Source organism: Pristis pectinata, chromosome 26 (genome assembly GCF_009764475.1).
Source record: "Pristis pectinata isolate sPriPec2 chromosome 26, sPriPec2.1.pri, whole genome shotgun sequence".
NCBI lineage: Eukaryota > Metazoa > Chordata > Chondrichthyes > Rhinopristiformes > Pristidae > Pristis > Pristis pectinata.
The window spans coordinates 25,021,743-25,039,005 of record NC_067430.1 but is presented as its reverse complement, the minus strand read 5'-3'; the positions used below and the strand labels follow the sequence as shown (position 1 = coordinate 25,039,005).

At 47.3% G+C, this 17,263-nt stretch overlaps 1 protein-coding gene across 1 annotated transcript in view; it reads left to right on the top strand.

Annotated features, from left to right (window-relative positions):
• Window positions 1-224: 224 nt before the first annotated feature.
• The window catches only part of pex14 (peroxisomal biogenesis factor 14), a 193,024-nt gene continuing 175,985 nt past the window's right edge, over window positions 225-17,263 (top strand). Inside the window, exon 1 of the mRNA XM_052039288.1 lies at window positions 225-345. Within this exon, the coding sequence (XP_051895248.1) occupies window positions 229-345 (117 nt within the window). The 5' untranslated portion in view covers window positions 225-228. The remainder of the gene's footprint in view (window positions 346-17,263) is intronic.

The following is a 17,263-nucleotide window of genomic DNA, read 5'->3' as shown; positions in this document are numbered from 1 at the left end:
CTTCAATCATTTTGATCAATCACTACAAAATAGAGCGTTTCAATGAATTTTAGGCACAAAGCAGCGAAAAACTACAACTCCCAGAATGCTCCTGTTACTTATTTCCGTTATTTTGCTCTTCTATGATTTAAAGATCAGATCTAGATGAAATTATTTTAAAATAATTGCACGAAATCAATTTTTATTAAAAGAAAGGTTGCACGGAGGAAGATTTTCCGCTGTCGTCCGATGAGATCGGTGATCGATTCGCAGCGCTTTGAGCGGGAAAGCGACAGGTGGAGGGACTGCGATCGATTGGTAGAGCCGGTGAAGATGGTGGCCACTGAGCAGGCAGAGCAGCGGCAGGTAGGGGCTGCCGGTTCCCTCAGAGCGGGGCGTAGGAGCTCCGGGCCGGCTCTACGGAGCGCTACCGTAAAGGCGCGGTCGGGGGGGGAGAGGTTGGAGCCGCTCGGCTGCCTCGAGTGTGTGTGTGGGTTGTGGAACCGTGAGGGCCGGAGGAGCTCGGTTGACCTAGTGGTGGACAGTCCAGGGCGGAGAGCGGATGGGGAGCCTTTCCCTCCCCTTCCCCCCCTCCCTCCCCTCCCCTTCCCCCCCTCCCTCCCCTCCCCTTCCCCCCCTCCCTCCCCTCCCCTTCCCCCCCTCCCTCCCCTCCCCTTCCCCCCCTCCCTCCCCTCCCCTTCCCCCCCTCCCTCCCCTCCCCTTCCCCCCCTCCCTCCCCTCCCCCTTCCCCCCCTCCCTCCCCTCCCCTTCCCCCCTCCCTCCCCTCCCCCCTCCCTCCCCTCCCCCTCCCCTCCCCTCCCCCCCTCCCCTCCCCTCCCCCTCCCCTCCCCCTCCCCTCCCCTCCCCTCTCCCCTCCCCCCTCCCTCCCCCTCCCTCCCCCCTCCCTCCCCCCTCCCTCCCTCCCTCCCCTCCCCCCTCCCTCCCCTCCCCCCTCCCCTCCCCCCCCTCCCCCCCCTCCCTCCCCTCCCTCCCCTCCCCCCTCCCTCCCCTCCCCCTCCCTCCCCCTCCCTCCCCTCCCCCCTCCCCCCTCCCTCCCCTCCCCTTCCCCCCCTCCCTCCCCCCCCTCCCCTCCCCTCCCCTCCCCTCCCCCTCCCCTCCCCTCCCCCCTCCCCCCTCCCCCCTCCCCCCTCCCCCCTCCCTCCTCCCTCCCCTCCCCCCTCCCTCCCCTCCCCCCTCCCTCCCCCCCCCCTCCCCCCCCCCTCCCTCCCCTCCCTCCCCTCCCCCCTCCCTCCCCCCCCTCCCTCCCCTCCCTCCCCCCCCTCCCTCCCCTCCCTCCCCTCCCCCCTCCCTCCCCTCCCCCCTCCCCCCTCCCTCCCCTCCCCCCTCCCCCCTCCCCCCTCCCTCCCCCCCCTCCCTCCCCCCTCCCCCCCCCCTCCCTCCCCCCCCCCTCCCTCCCCCCCCCTCCCTCCCCCCCCCTCCCTCCCCCCCCCTCCCTCCCCCCCCTCCCTCCCCCCCCTCCCTCCCCCTCCCTCCCCCCCCTCCCTCCCCCCCCCCTCCCTCCCCCCCTCCCTCCCCCTCCCTCCCCCCCCCTCCCTCCCCTCCCTCCCCTCCCTCCCCCCCCTCCCTCCCCTCCCCCCCCCCTCCCTCCCCTCCCTCCCCCCCCTCCCTCCCCTCCCTCCCCTCCCTCCCCTCCCCTCCCTCCCCTCCCCTCCCCCCCCTCCCTCCCCTCCCCCCCCTCCCCTCCCCTCCCCCCCCTCCCCCCCCTCCCCCCCCTCCCCCCCTCCCCCTCCCTCCCCCTCCCCCTCCTCCCCCTCCCCCTCCTTCCCCCTCCCTCCCCCTCCTTCCCCCTCCCTCCCTCTCCTTCTCCCTCCCCCTCCTTCCCGCCCGCCCCTTCCTTCCCCCCCGCCCCTTCCTTCCCCCCCGCCCCTTCCTTCCCCCCCGCCCCTTCCTTCCCCCCCCGCCCCTTCCTTCCCCCCCCGCCCCTTCCTTCCCCCCCGCCCCTTCCTTCCCCCTCCCCCCTTCCTTCCCCCTCCCCCCTTCCTTCCCCCTCCCCCCTTCCTTCCCCCTCCCCCTTCCTTCCCCCTCCCCCTTCCTTCCCCCTCCCCCTTCCTTCCCCCTCCCCCTTCCTTCCCCCTCCCCCCTTCCTTCCCCCTCCCCCCCTTCCTTCCCCCTCCCCCCCTTCCTTCCCCCTCCCCCCCTTCCTTCCCCCTCCCCCCCCTTCCTTCCCCCTCCCCCCCTTCCTTCCCCCTCCCCCCCCTTCCTTCCCCCTCCCCCCCCTTCCTTCCCCCTCCCCCCCCTTCCTTCCCCTCCCCCCCTTCCTTCCCCCTCCCCCCCCTTCCTTCCCCCTCCCCCCCCTTCCTTCCCCCTCCCCCCCTTCCTTCCCCCTCCCCCCCCTTCCTTCCCCCTCCCCCCCCTTCCTTCCCCCTCCCCCCCCTTCCTTCCCCCTCCCCCCCCTTCCTTCCCCCTCCCCCCCCTTCCTTCCCCCTCCCCCCCTTCCTTCCCCCTCCCCCCCCTTCCTTCCCCCTCCCGCCCCTTCCTTCCCCCTCCCGCCCCTTCCTTCCCCCTCCCGCCCCTTCCTTCCCCCTCCCGCCCCTTCCTTCCCCTTCCTTCCCCCCGCCCCTTCCTTCCCCCCCACGCCCCTTCCTTCCCCCCCACGCCCCTTCCTTCCCCCCCCAACGCCCCTTCCTTCCCCCCCCACGCCCCTTCCTTCCCCCCCACGCCCCTTCCTTCCCCCCCCACGCCCCTTCCTTCCCCCCCCCCACGCCCTTCCTTCCCCCCCCCCACGCCCCTTCCTTCCCCCCCCACGCCCCTTCCTTCCCCCCCACGCCCCTTCCTTCCCCCCCACGCCCCTTCCTTCCCCCCCCACGCCCCTTCCTTCCCCCCCCACGCCCCTTCCTTCCCCCCCCACGCCCTTCCTTCCCCCCCCACGCCCCTTCCTTCCCCCCCACGCCCCTTCCTTCCCCCTCCCCCCCACGCCCCTTCCTTCCCCCTCCCCCCCACGCCCCCTCCTTCCCCCTCCCCCCCCACGCCCCCTCCTTCCCCCTCCCCCCCCACGCCCCCTCCTTCCCCCTCCCCCCCCCACGCCCCCTCCTTCCCCTCCCCCCCCACGCCCCCTCCTTCCCCCTCCCCCCCTCCTTCCCCCTCTCCCCCTCCTTCCCCCTCTCCCCCTCCTTCCCCCTCCCCCCCTCCCCCCCTCCCCCCCTCCCCCTCCCTCCCCCTCCCCCCTCCCCTCCCCCCCTCCCCCTCCTCCCCTCCCCCCCCTCCCCCCCTCCCCCTCCCCCCCTCCCCCTCCCCCCCTCCCCCTCCCCTCCCCCTCTCCCCCTCCCCTCCTCCCCCTCTCCCCCTCTCCCCCTCCCCTCCTCCCCCTCCCCCTCCCCCCTCCCCCTCCCCCCTCCCCCCTCCCCCCCTCCCCTCCCCCCCTCCCCTCCCCCTCCCCTCCCCCTCCCCCTCCCCCTCTCCCTCCCCCTCCCCCTCCCCCTCCCCCCCTCCCCCCCTCCCCCCCTCCCCCCCTCCCCCCCCTCCCCCCCTCCCCCTCTCCCCCTCTCCCCCTCTCCCCCTCTCCCCCTCTCCCCCTCCTCCCCCTCTCCCCCTCTCCCCCTCCCCTCCTCCCCCTCCTCCCCCTCCCTCCCCTGGCTCCCTAAAAGAACGGTGGAACAATCTTTAAATAGAGAGGAGAGTACTGAAGGCTCATGATTCTCTGAGAGTAGTGCAGCCAACAGAACTGCTGCCTCAGTGCCAGAGGCCTGGGCTCAGTCCTTGTGGAGTTTGCATGTTCTACCTGTAATCGCATGGGATTCCCCCTCAGGTACTCTGTTTTCCTCCCACATCTCAAAGATGTGCAGGTTGGTGGACTAATTGGCTGCTGCAAATTGTTCCTAGTGTGCAGGTGAGTGGTAGAATCTGGGGTGACTTGATGAGAATGTGGGGAGAATTTAAAATGAGATTAATACAGGTGATAAATGGGTGGCTGGTAGTCGGCACAGACTCGGTGGGCTGAAGGGCCTGTTTCCATGCTGTATCTCTAAATGGCTTTATAATTTTCTTTTGTTTCATTGCCATCTTAAGCACTGGTCCCTGGTGCTAAAATCTCCCCAAGCAGGATCTTGTATATTGATCTTGAGTTGCTTCTCACATTTCAGGTGATACAAGTCTCAGCTGCCCATCCTTTCCTTGTAAGACAGATGGCCCATTTCAGCTATTAGTTTAGTTAACCTATTTTTGAACTGCAATAAATGCAGTAACATCCTTCCTTAAATAAGAGCCTTTAACCATGCATGGTACACCAGACATAGTCTCACTAATGCACTATATATTCAAAGAATGACCTACCTACCTACCTTTTACATTCAATTTCTTAGCAATAAACTGTAGTGTTCTTTTAGCTCTTCTAATATTTTTGCTGGATTTACATTAAGCTTTGTTTGAATCATGTATTAGAACAAGAGTCCCTTGCTTCTTGGAGTTCTGATTGTAACTTCAATCGCACATTTCTGTCTGTCAGCAGTAATCTTTCATTCCCTTTCTTATCAAGAGTCTATCTACGTCGGCCTTTAAAATATTCAATAACTGCTTAAAGTTCCAAAAGCACATGACCCTCTGAGAAGAAAAGGCCAGAGGGTATACCTACTGTCCTGGTCAATATTTATTCCTTGATCAGCATCGCAATAAGTATTTTCTGGTGACTTGCTGTGCACGGATTGGCAGCTTTTAGTACAGTGATTACTATTCATAAAGTACTTCATTAGCCATAAGGGACTTTTGGATGTCCTTTGGGGTGTGAAAGGTGTTTTGTATATATATTTTTGCTGAGAATTTGACCTAACAATGTATTTTTGTTCATGGCTACACGGGTACTGTCATCCTCTGACAACATCTGGTTTGGAGACTCCCTGTTGGAATAGGGTCTGTTGACCTCCCTGCTGAAAAAAAGGCAGTCACATTAATGCCCTAAATACTTTTTAAGGTGATTTTATTCTAATGATAGTGAATTTTGTTTCAGTATTATTCGCTGGTAAGGTGCATGTGTGAGTAGTAAGATTAGATGTAGTAAGATGAGAAGTACATTGTGGCAGTTTACTAGGTTCTGACTGGAATTCAAATTTACTTGAAGAATCAGAATGATGTGAAGAAACAAAATAACAGCAGATGCTGAGGTTTACATACATTGTTTTGGAATAATGCTGCAGGATTAAAAATATTTTAATTTTGTATGTTTATTTCTCTCCAGGAAATTGAATTTTGTTTTATGTTGTGCACTTTTGTACAAGGATTAGAGATGTACCTGATGCTAAAAGCATTGGGCTTAGTAACCCTGGTTTAATGCAAAGTGATAAATATATTTAAGTTAGTAAGTTACTCTTGAGCATATTCTCTGTTTGTTGTGCTTTGTCCCAGAAAATCCCTGGGCTGTAGAATTATTGCCTCTCTATTTTAAAAGAAAAGCAGTACTAGCCTAATTCTAGACCAGTCCCTGAATAAATAATCCATTTTAAATCAGCATTTGTCTTGAGCTTATAAATATTTTATATTGTCCCCCTGCATTGCATTTTAAAGTTCATTTGAAATAGTTTTGTGTATTTATATGCTATCAAGAGTTGTAGTAAACAATTTAAGATTCATCTCTATACTACCACAATTGAGAAATCTGTAGGGAAGGAATATGTATCGAGATCTCCTCTCGATTGTCAATATGGGCTAGTCCTTGTAGCTGCTGTAGCAATGGGGTATATCAAGTGTGACTTTCCAGATATTCCAGTCCATCACGCAAACCAGCCTCCCCTCTATTGACTCCGTCTACTTTTCCTGCTGCTTTGGGAAAGCAGCCAGCATGATCAAGGACCTCTCCCACCCTGATCATTCTCTCTTCTCCCATGGGGCAGAAGATATACAAAAACTTGAAAGCACGTACCACAGACTCAAGGACAGCTTCTATCCTACGGTTATTAGACTCCTGATTGGACCTCTAATACGCTAAAGATGAATTCTTGATCATGGCCCTTGCACTTTATTTGTTTACCTGCTCTGCCGTTTTTCTGCAACACTATTCTGCATTCTTTCTACTACTTCCAGTGTACTTTTGTATGGAGTGAGCTGCCTGCATGGCACGCAAACAAATGTTTTCACTGTTCATGTGACAATAATAAACCAATCCAATGGTTGTCACATACACTATTGTGCAGTAAACCCATTTGATCACATGTAAAGTTTTTGTAATAGCTTCCAAGTGAGAGCATGTCCAGAACAGGAGTTGATCACTTGACCCAACTGCTCCATGAATCAAGACAAGTCTTCTCCCATGCCTCTTTAATCCATTGGGTATAGTCTTTTTGTATATGTATTAACTCGTATGTATAACTTGTATGTTGTAAGCTATTAATTCATCCACTTATGATTTATTATTGACTTTTTTTAACTTATTGTCCCTAATTTTGGTCACCTTTGAACATGTCAAACTTGCTGCTGGCAACTCCATATTATTGCATAGAGGCTGTTGGCACACACAGGGCATAAAAACAGGATCACGTACTCCTTCAAAACTTCATAACCATTGTACAATGGCTGCTGCGTGAAAGGAGGGTTTTCAGCCTATTGAGTCCAGACATCTATATGCAACAGCTTGTCCCCCTCCCTTGCCCTCTGCACATAGTTCTGAATGTTCTTTACCAGCTCTTTTTTGAATGCTGCAATTGGATTTGCTACCTCTACTACCCCTTACTACTACCACTCACTGTGTTTTAAATCAAAAATTGTCATACATTAAAACTCTGACAATCTGCTGTGCAATTAGTTGGAAATCCCAGTGGTTCGTCATCTGGCTCACCAAGTGCTGATTCCTCCCTTTATCACACCAGGGACACATCTCGTATGTTCCTTTGAAATTCACCTGGTTCTCTTTCTCACGGTCCCATTAAACTTTATGGGTTCATTGGAAACTTTATTACTCTAGTATCATCTTAAAAAAAAATTAATTAAAAATATTGGAGTGTTAATAGAATAACATCCAATAGTTTGGAAAATCTGCTACGATTGCCAACAAAATCCTGAGTCTGCCGAATCTGTATCACTTTTGTTGCTTTGCCAGTTACCTTCATTCCCTGAGCTCTTGACCCACCAATGGGAATTTTTTTTCTCTCCATCTACCCTTTATACTCTTCATGTTAAATAATGCCACCAGGTCTCCTGGCAACCTCTTCCGTTCCAAGGAGAACAAACACACTTTCTCCAGTACATCTGCATTACTAAGCTCCCTCATGTCTAGAATCATTTTGATAAATTTCTTTTCATCCTCTTTCCTAAGGTAAGGTATTCATTTGTGTCTTAACCATTGGTTTCTAAGGTTCAATGTGAATTCCTTGCTGTTGTACTCTAAGCCTACATTCTAATGCCCAGGATCCCTTGCACTTTCTCAGCCTGCCTTGCCATTTTTGACAAGCTATGGACATATACCTGCTGGTCTGTGCTTTGTGCTCCAGTTTATATTGCCTTTTTTTCATTCTTTCCATCAAAATGTAGCAGTTCACATTTCTCAGCATTAAGTTCCATCTGCCACTTGAGACACTCGTTCCATTGTCCTGTCTACTGTCCTCCACAGATTACCAAATCTTTGATTTTTTTTTTGTTCTGTTTCATCCGCAGATTTGAAAATTGTAGGGCCTGTACCCCTAAGTCTAAGTCATTGCACACGTCAGGAAAAGCAGTGGTCCTGGTAATGACCCAGAGGTATTGACCTCTGCTATATACTTCAGTCTGGAAAAAAACCTTTCGCTCCAATTATTACTACAACTGCAGCTCCTTCTCTCAGAGGGTAATGAATTTCTGTAATCTCTGCTCTTGAGGGTGGTGGAGGCCAGATCATTAGATATATTAAAGGTGGAAATATATAAATGAAAGATTGAGGAATTGTGTAATGGGGGACTTGCACAGAACAGGAGTTGAGGTCAGCGTAGATCAGCCATGATCATATTGAATGGTGGGCAGGCTTGAGGGGGCCTGGTGGCCCACTCCTGCTCCTATGTGCTTGTACTCTTTTATTGCAAGGTCTTCAATCTTGATGGCAAGCCCATATGTGGCACCTTATCAAATGCCTTTTGGAAGTTTATATATTAACTGCATTCCCCTTGATCCTCACTGTTACTTCACCAAAAAATCTCTGCTAGTTCAATATGATTTGCTTTTAATAAACCATTGCTCGCTTTCTCTAATCTATCCACACTTGTTCAAGTGACTACTCATTCTGTCCCAGATTATTAATCCCTCAGCAGCAACTGACTGGTCTGGAGTTTGAGAGTTTATTTCTTATTTCTTTTATTTCTTAACAAAAGTGTGATATTAACAATTTGCCAATCACGCAAGGTGGTTAATTTAATGGCTGGCATGTCCACTGTGGGCTGAAGGTTCTATTTTTGTGCCATATGACTCTAATACCTGCTTTGAATCTGTAGATGTTTGGAAGAATCTGGGCAGAGCTTCAGCAGTTTTCTTGTTTCTTTCCCTCAGCAATCTGGGATGCATCCTATCTGAGCCAGTACAGCTTAACCATTCTAGTACCTGCTCTATCAATTTTTAGCCCATCCAGGATCCCAATTACACCTTCCTTTGCTGAGACTCTGGCATCATCTTCCTTGCTGCTGATATTCTCTCCAAATCTACCTCCCATCCAAAACTCTGTCCAAGTTACCTCATTTGAATTGGCAGGAGATCACAGAGGAAGGGCTGCATGATGCCTTGTCCTCTGTATGTTAAAACATTGGAGACACTTCGGTGGGTCAATCCAGAAATTGTTGTCCTGCTTTTTTTTATGGAGATCAGAGGTGTATGGAGCAGATGATGGGTATTGCAAGTAGGTTCCTCTACATTTATCATAGCTTCTCATTTTCAATATTATCCCTATGGGAATGCAGCCCAGTGCTGTTTGCTTTCTTAATATAACCTTAATTTCTTCTCAGTGATTTTGGCATGTATATCCCTAGATTCATTTGTTCATCTACTCCATTTTCAACTTTATTTTGACTCTTTCCATTCAATAGCTGACTTTATAATTTGTTTCAGAAAAGGACTTTGAATATCCATTTTGAGATATTTACTTGCATAATGAAGACATTCCCTGAAAATTTATCATAAATTGGTTTTGAGCTAAAATAGTTTTGATTTGAAAGAGTTGCATTGCATCGCTTAACGTGATGGATGCAGAGGCTGATAGATGAATGGGAACGCACATTTTTCACATCAGGTGAAATGCGATCCTGGGAAGTTGGTCTGAACTTCATGGGGACACTTCTGGACCAGGTGCTAAAGATTGAAGTTGTCAGCAGTCTCTGTAGTTCCATTGCACATAGCACTCTATGAAATCTTGATTTCACAAATTTGAAAGGTAATCAAGTTCAGGTGTTTAAATTACAGAGGTCTAGACTGTGTGATGATCCAGTGCTGAGGGTTTATTACAGTTGTAATTGAATAGAAGCTATCAGTCCTGGATTAGACTAAATCTTTGCATTTGTGACCTAGTACTTGGGACTGTGACTGCTTGATACTGTATGCCTTACTAATATAATGCTCCTCTCTAACCAGTTATATTAATGGCTAAGGAAACCAATGTTAGTGTTTCAAAGAGAAGAGTGAAATGCTTCTTCTCATTTGGATGTAATGTATCTACAAAATGTGGATGCATTACGTAGATTGTAAATTTAACAAAGGCTGCAAAATATTTTATTCCACACGACACATGATAAAACTTCAGGAATGTCCAAATTATTATTCCTTACAGTATTGCTTGTGGGTCACAGCTGTCTGTCGTGGACCTCTGGGAGCCATGACATTTGAGTTTGCATTCCTGTTGATTGGCACATGTACATTTTGAATTTCTGTTTTCTTCTGATTTGAAGAGTACTGATTTGTGATTTGTCTGCCAATGAGGCAAAATAACTTTTTTGTTAAGAAAGGCCCTTTGGAAATTGAACAGACCAGCAAACGTGGATTGAAAGGCAAAACAATTGAATTAACTGTGTTTGTAAGACTGGTTTCATAGGTCTTTTCTAGTCAAACAGTGAATTTGAACTGGTCTATTTTGGATTTTTCAAGGACGTTGAGTGACAAGATGAAGGATAGTCACAGAATAGAAGCTTTGTGATGCTGATTTATGAACCTAGTTTAAAAGCACCATTTTCAGATTGGAAAGAAGCTAGGGGAAGGACTTCACTATTTCAAATTTGATTTTTAAAGTTAAAGTATAATAGCCATGCAGAATGCATGTACAGCAGAAGAAAAGTCCATTACATTGTGAACATAGACACTTTACATCCTGTATCGCCTGCCAATGGCAGTATTTGAATGGGAAGCCCTTGTTCATTTTGAACAAAGCTGTAGAGCTAAATCAGTCCTTCGTAAAGATGTTTTCTTTTAAAAAAAAACTGCTAGTATGATATCCACAAGAACAGTATTTGGTTTCCCAGTTTATCTGGGAAGTGCTATATTGCATGGAGAGCTACGATTTCATACATTTGAAATAAAAATACTAGAAAAACTCAGCAGCATCTGTGGAAAATCAAACAGTTAATGCTTCAGGTTTTTTTGTTCATACATTATTTACTTTTGATACCTTGTCTTAAAAGTAAATGGCGGTCCATAAAAATGCATAATCTTCATTCGTTGTATTCATCACAAAACCCTGTTGAATCTTTCCATTTATGGTGTGCACTATGAAATTTATGAATTCATATAAAGATAACACACAATATGAGAACTGAATAGTACTTGTAGCACTGGGCAATCTTTAGGATACATAATCATGCTATCTAAGCATAAGTGATGGACTAAACCTTCTCAGGTGGTACTGTATAACATTTTTCTGGGAGTACTTTAAACTTTGAGTATTTTAGTGTATTTGAGAGCTTGCTGGGAAAAGTTATCTTCTGTGATATAGCTCCCAATACAGAAACACAGAAAATAAATTTTCTGAATGATATAAAGAGATGATGGTGTAATTCCACAAGGTGTCTTATCTTTTGCAACTTGTCCAAGTAAATGTGGGAGTTATCATAAATATGCTTATTTCTTTCAGCCTTCTGATAATCTGCAGGTGCAGTTCCAGCAGGGATTAGAGAACGGGAAATTGGGATCATGAATCCTGATGGAATTTTATTCTTTTCAGCCTTGGGGCAGTGAAGTCAAAGCGTATTGCATCAACCTGGACCTCTAGGAGATCTCTTAACAACGTGAACCAGTGAGTGAGCCTAGACTCTTCCTGGTCAGTATTAATCAATTGCCCATGGGATAATAAGCAGTTGAAGGGAAATGTCTTTAGTTATTTGAACAAATGTGTTCTTTTAAGGAGGTGGTAAAGTTACCTATTGTAGTTTAAGTTCATCCTAGTTATCACTTGAAAACTAGTTGGCTCAATGGGTGCTGCAAGTAATGGTGGGACGAAGAGTCTGCTCCTGTACTGTTCTATGTTCCACCTGAGAAACTGACAATGTGAAACTGTTAGTGGAATTAATGCATTACTCGGGTATACCTTGAAGGCTATTTTGACTTGTGCCAAATTATTTTAATCTTGTGATTTTTGTTTTGTAATTGCTTTAGAAGTTTGCGAGCCATGCCAGGAAACTATAGACAAATTAGATTATTCTGGCTTGCAGGTAAGGACTTTGAAACAATCTTCTGATCTGGAGGATTTGGCAATGATTCAGGACAGTAGGATCATATTTAACTAACCTGGAGCAATGGAGGGCTGCAGCTTTTAAAGCTTTGGATATTCAGGAAAATTTCATGATGGTAATAGGTTAAAGAATAGGAGACTACGTGAGTGAGTATGAAATTGATTTAAAAGTGGGTAATAAGATTTTCAGATTAGAAGGAACATACAGCAGGGAGCCTTACTATTTTGCATTTTTAATTAAGTGCACTAACAAAATTACCAATTTTTCAGACCGTACTTCAGGTACAAATAATCAGATTTAGAAGGATTTTAATATTTTGGCTTATCGGTGTAGAAAGCATAAACACCAATTTAATATGCATGTAAATGAAATTATTAGCTCAGGTGAAAATCATAAAGGAGAGTATGAATCAAATGGAACAAAAAGACATTATGCTGATCATGGCAGAGATTCTAGGGGTTATAGTGGATCACTGTGTGAAATCATCTTCAGCTCTGTAGTTAGCTGCAGTTTATTTATATATATATGTATGTGTGTGTGTGTATATATGTACACAGAAAATTTTCTTTTAATTTTCAATACTTTCTGGTTTGTACTTCTGAATTCTTCTAATTTGTCTGACATGTTTGTGCCTTGTGCTCCACAGTCTCTCCCACTACAAGTTTGGACTGAGAACTTGGATTAATCTGCTTTTGAATAAGGCTGTTTAATGCAAATTAGATTTAGTGGAAGTCTGAATATTGATTTGTTGAGAACCACATAATCTTTCCCCAGCCAGTATTTAGTGCCATTTCATTATTTGTTCTCAATTTGTTCCTTGGTGTCCTGCCTCTATGCAGCTTTTCATCTAGAACATAGTCAATATGTTTAGTGAATAGTTGTTTCATTACGTCACGGAGTTATTCAAGCTCTATTATTAATGAAACATTGTCAAAAACAGAAAGATTTTCTTCCTAAGAAGCTTTGTTATTAGTTGAAATGTGTGTTTCTGGTCAGACCAAAGGATTTTATAGCTAGTGAAATACTTTTGAAACGTAGAGTGAAAAGCAACTGCTGGAGGATCTCAGCGGGTCAGGCAGCATCTGTGGAGGGAAATGGACAGCCGATGTTTTGGGTGGAGACCTTCATTTTGGCTGAAAGGTAGAGAGGAGATGGCCAGTATAAAGAGGTGAGGGGAAGGGGTGGAGCAAGATCTGGTCTGTGTTAGGTGCATCCATGTAGGGGGGGGGGGGGGGGAGGATAGGCAGATGGAGGAGGGAAAAGTGGAAATAGTGTCAGAGGCTGGGAGGTGGTAGGTGGAGACAACAAAGGGCTACAGATGATGGAATCTGAGAGGAAAGGAATGTGGAGCATGGAACCAAATAAGGGAGGTGGGGAGGGCAGATGGAAACGGTGGGGTAAGGGGGGAGTGTGTGGGTGATGGGCAGATAGAGTAGGTGAGGAGGAGAAAGAAACGGTGATGGGGGTGGGGTGGGTGTAGGAGGGACTGGGTGGGTAGATTCCAGAATCTGCAGTCTCTTGTGTCTCCTTTTGAAATCTAGTCACAACTCTATTTTTGTATATGTAAATGCCAATTTGGGCACATTCCGCAAACTGGAATGTGATAAGGTCCTGCTGAATTGTTTGGGATACTGTTTGAGGAGAACATTGGGGGGAGAAAGGTTCTTGCGCGCTCAAATAAAACAATAGGATGCATACTGATCAGGGAGAATGTCATAGCTGCACTTACAGAGGACATCCTGGAGAGCTCATCCAGTGAGGCAAAATATATAGAACTTGGGAATAAGAAAGGTGCAATCACTATGGTGGGGTTTTACTATAGGCCTCCCAATAGTTAACGGGTGATGGAAGAACAGATATATAGGCAGATTATGGAAAGCTGTAAAAGCAACAAGGTTGTTGTAGTGGGTGGCTTTAATTTCCCCAGTATTGACTGAGACTCCCTTAGTGCCAGAGGCTTAGATGGGGCAGAAGTTATTAGGTCCATCCAGAAGAGTTTCTTGACAAAGCATGTAGATGATCCAACAAGGGAAGGGACCATACCAGACATAGTATTGGGAAATGATCCTGGCCATTTGATCAAGTCAAAGATTTGGAAGAGCATACCATTAGGTAATGTGGGAGACAGCTTTAGGTGCTTTTTTTTTGGTTTCTCTGAGAATGGAATGGAAGGAGGACTTTAAACCTGTCAGGTCCATACTAGATTGAAGCAAGAGCAGTCCAGCTCGTCCCACTGTCCCACCTTCTCCCCATAGCCCTGCACATTCTTTTCTTTCAGATAATTATTTTGCTCCCTTTTGATTGTAACGACTAAATTTGCCTTCACTGCTTCCTGTATAATAATTTTTCCTCCTGTCTGCATTCTGTATTGTTTTACCTTGTACTACCTTAATGCACTGTGTAATGAATTGATCTGTATGCATGGTATGCAAGACACATTTTTCACTGTACCTCCAGAATTGGATGCAATTGTCCAGTTGTGGCCAAACTGATATTTTTTCATAAAATATATACCATTGTCACCAGGAGATTTTCTGCCCAGTGCATACATTCAGCTAGGTAATGGCTCTTTGCTAAATCAGTAGATCACATTAAATGGAAATGGAAAAGTAGAGCACGCCAGTGGTGAACATGCAGTGTGTTCCTGGGTAGTTGTTGGGTCACGCAGGCTCCAAATGGTGACTAGGGAATCTGAGATGCTTTGAAAGGAAATGTCAAGCATCTCTCATCCTGCAGGTTGTACTCTTCCACCTTCCAAAAATGTCAAATATTGTTCTCCAGCCAAGGTGAACTCAATGGAACCAAAGGCCTTCAAAAACAACAACAATGTTGTTCCGTAATCAGGCACCAGCAGTTGCAAATTAATCAGCTTCCCCCTTGTTCTTTCTTACAGGTTTGACTAAATATAGTTATTCAATACTTTGTTCAAGAGTGCTGTAATAATTACTTTCTCTGTTCCATGGGTAAAGTATGTAATTTCAGCATACATAAAGACAAAAGCATCCAATCTTATATCATCAGAATGATTCTGAGATGGACGTTATGTCTACAGAACAGAAACCAGAATTCGTCTTCCAAAATCCTAGAAGGAACATAGAACATAACAGCACAGTACGGGCCCTTCAGCCCACGATGTTGTGCTGACCTATATAAACACCTACTCTGTGATCAATCTAACCCTTTCCTCCTACACAGCCTATAACCCTCCATCTTACTTCTATGTGCCTATCTAAGAGTCTTTTAAATGTCCCTATTGTATCAGCCTCTATCACCACCCTGGCAGTGCATTCCACGTATCCACCACTCTGTGTTTAAAAAAAAAACTCCCCTCTGACATCTCCCCTAATTTTTCCTCTGATTTTAAATCAATGTCCTTTAGTATTGGCCATTGCCGCCCTGGAGGAAAGGTGCTGGCTGTCCACTCTATCTATGCCCCTCATAATCTTGTACACCTCTATCAGGTAACCACTCATCCTGCATTGCTCCAAAGTGAAAAGCCCTAGCCTGCTCAACCTTTCCTCATAAGGCATGTTCTCTAATCCAGGCAGCATCCTGGTAAATCTCCTCTGCACTCTCTAAAGCTTCCACATCCTCCTTATAATGAGGTGACCAGAATTGAACACAATACTGTAAGAGTGGTTTAACCACAATTTTATAGAGCTGTAACATTATCTCGTGGCTCTTGAACTCAATCCACTGACTATTGAAGACCAGCACACCATATACCTTTTTAACCACCCTATTGACTTGTGTGGCAACTTTGAGGGATCTATGGACTTGGACCCCAAGATCCCTGTTCCTCCACATTGCTAAGAATCCTGCCATTAACCTTGACTCCACCTTCAAGTCTTTCTTCCAAAGTGTATCACTTCACACTTTTCTGGATTGAACTCCATCTGCCACTTCTCCGCTTGACTCTGCATCCTATCCATATCCCGTTGTAACCTACGACAATCTTCTACATAACACCTCCAACCTTCGTGTCATCTGCAAACTTACTAACCCATCCCTCCACTTCCTCATCTGTGTCATTTATTAAAAAAAAATCACAGAGGAGGGGTCCCAGAACAGATCACTATGGAACACCACTAGTCACTGACCTCCAGACAGAATACTCTCCATGTACTACCACCCTCTGCCTTCTGTGGGCAAGCCAGTTCCAAATCCACACAGCCAAGTCTCCATTGGATCCCATACCTCATGACTTTCTGGATGAGCCTACCATGGGGAATCTTGGTAAGTGCCTTACTAAAGTCCATATACACCACATCCACCGCTCTATCTTCATCAATTTGTTTTATCACCTCCTCAAAGCTGCCCCTCACAAACCATGCTGACTGTCTCCAATAAAACTGTTTATTGGAGACAGTCATAAATCTCATAAATCCTGTCCCTAAGAATCCTCTCCAATAGCTTGCCCATCACTGAAGTAAGACTCACTGATCTATAATTCCCAGGATTGTCCCTATTACCTTTCTTGAACAATGGAACAACATTTGCCATCCTCCAATCCTCTGGTACCACTCCTGTGGCCAGGGAGGATGCAAGTATCATCGTCAACACCCCAGCAATCTCTTCCCTTGCCTCCCCTTGTAACCTGGGGTATACCCCATCCAGTCCTGGGGACTTGCCTATCCTAGTGTCTTTCAGAAGCTCCAACACTACCTGTTTCTTAACCTGAACATGCTCCAGCACAATAGCCTGTTCTACACTGTCCTCACATTTGCCAAAGTCCCTCTCCCTAATGAACACTGAAACAAAGTATTCACTAAGGACCTCCCCTACCTCCTCTGCCTCCAGGCACATGTTTCCCCCTTTATCCCTGAGTGGTCCTACCCTCACTCTAGTCATTCTCCTGTTCTTTACGTACATATAAAATGCCTTGGGGGTTTTCCTTAATTCTACTTGTCGAGGCCTTCTCATGTCCTGTTCCAGCTCTCCTAAGTCCCTTCTTAAGCTCCTTCCTGGCTACCATATAATTCTCAAGAGCCCTGCCTGATTTTTGCTTCCTAAACCTTAAGTATGCTTCCTTCTTCCTCTTGACTAAATGTTTCACCTCTCTTGTCAGCCATGGTTCCTTTACCCTGCCACCCTTTCCCTGTCTCAGTGGGACAAACCTATCCAGAACTCCATTCAAGTGTTCCCCAAACAGCCTCCACATTTCTTCTGTGCATTTCCCTGAGAACATCCGTTCCCAATTTGCACTTCCAAGTTCCTGCCTAATACCATTGTAATTAGCCCTCCCCCAATTAAAAACGTTCCCATATTGTCTGCTCCTATCCCTGTCCATGGCTATAGTAGGAGTTGTGGTCACTATCTCGGAAATGCTCCCCAACCAAGAGGTCTGTCACTTGACCAGGTTCATTGCCTAGTACAAGTATCTACATGGGCAGTGAAAATGAACACACAACATTATTGCTCAAAACCAGTAAACGCTGAAGAATTATTACAGTGTGAGCTGTGCGAATGTGACTGGGTGATTTATCCTGCCAACTTCACAGACTACTTCACAACCACGCCCTCAATTATGCTTTCGTCCTCTCGTGGAGGTTCTTTTTAATGGTAGTGGGATTTCTGATTTAATTGATTGTGTCTCCAAAGTAGCTAAATAGTTGATCGTTTTTCGTAAACTGGAAAGAGTGTGGAGAAGACTTATGAGAATGTTGCCA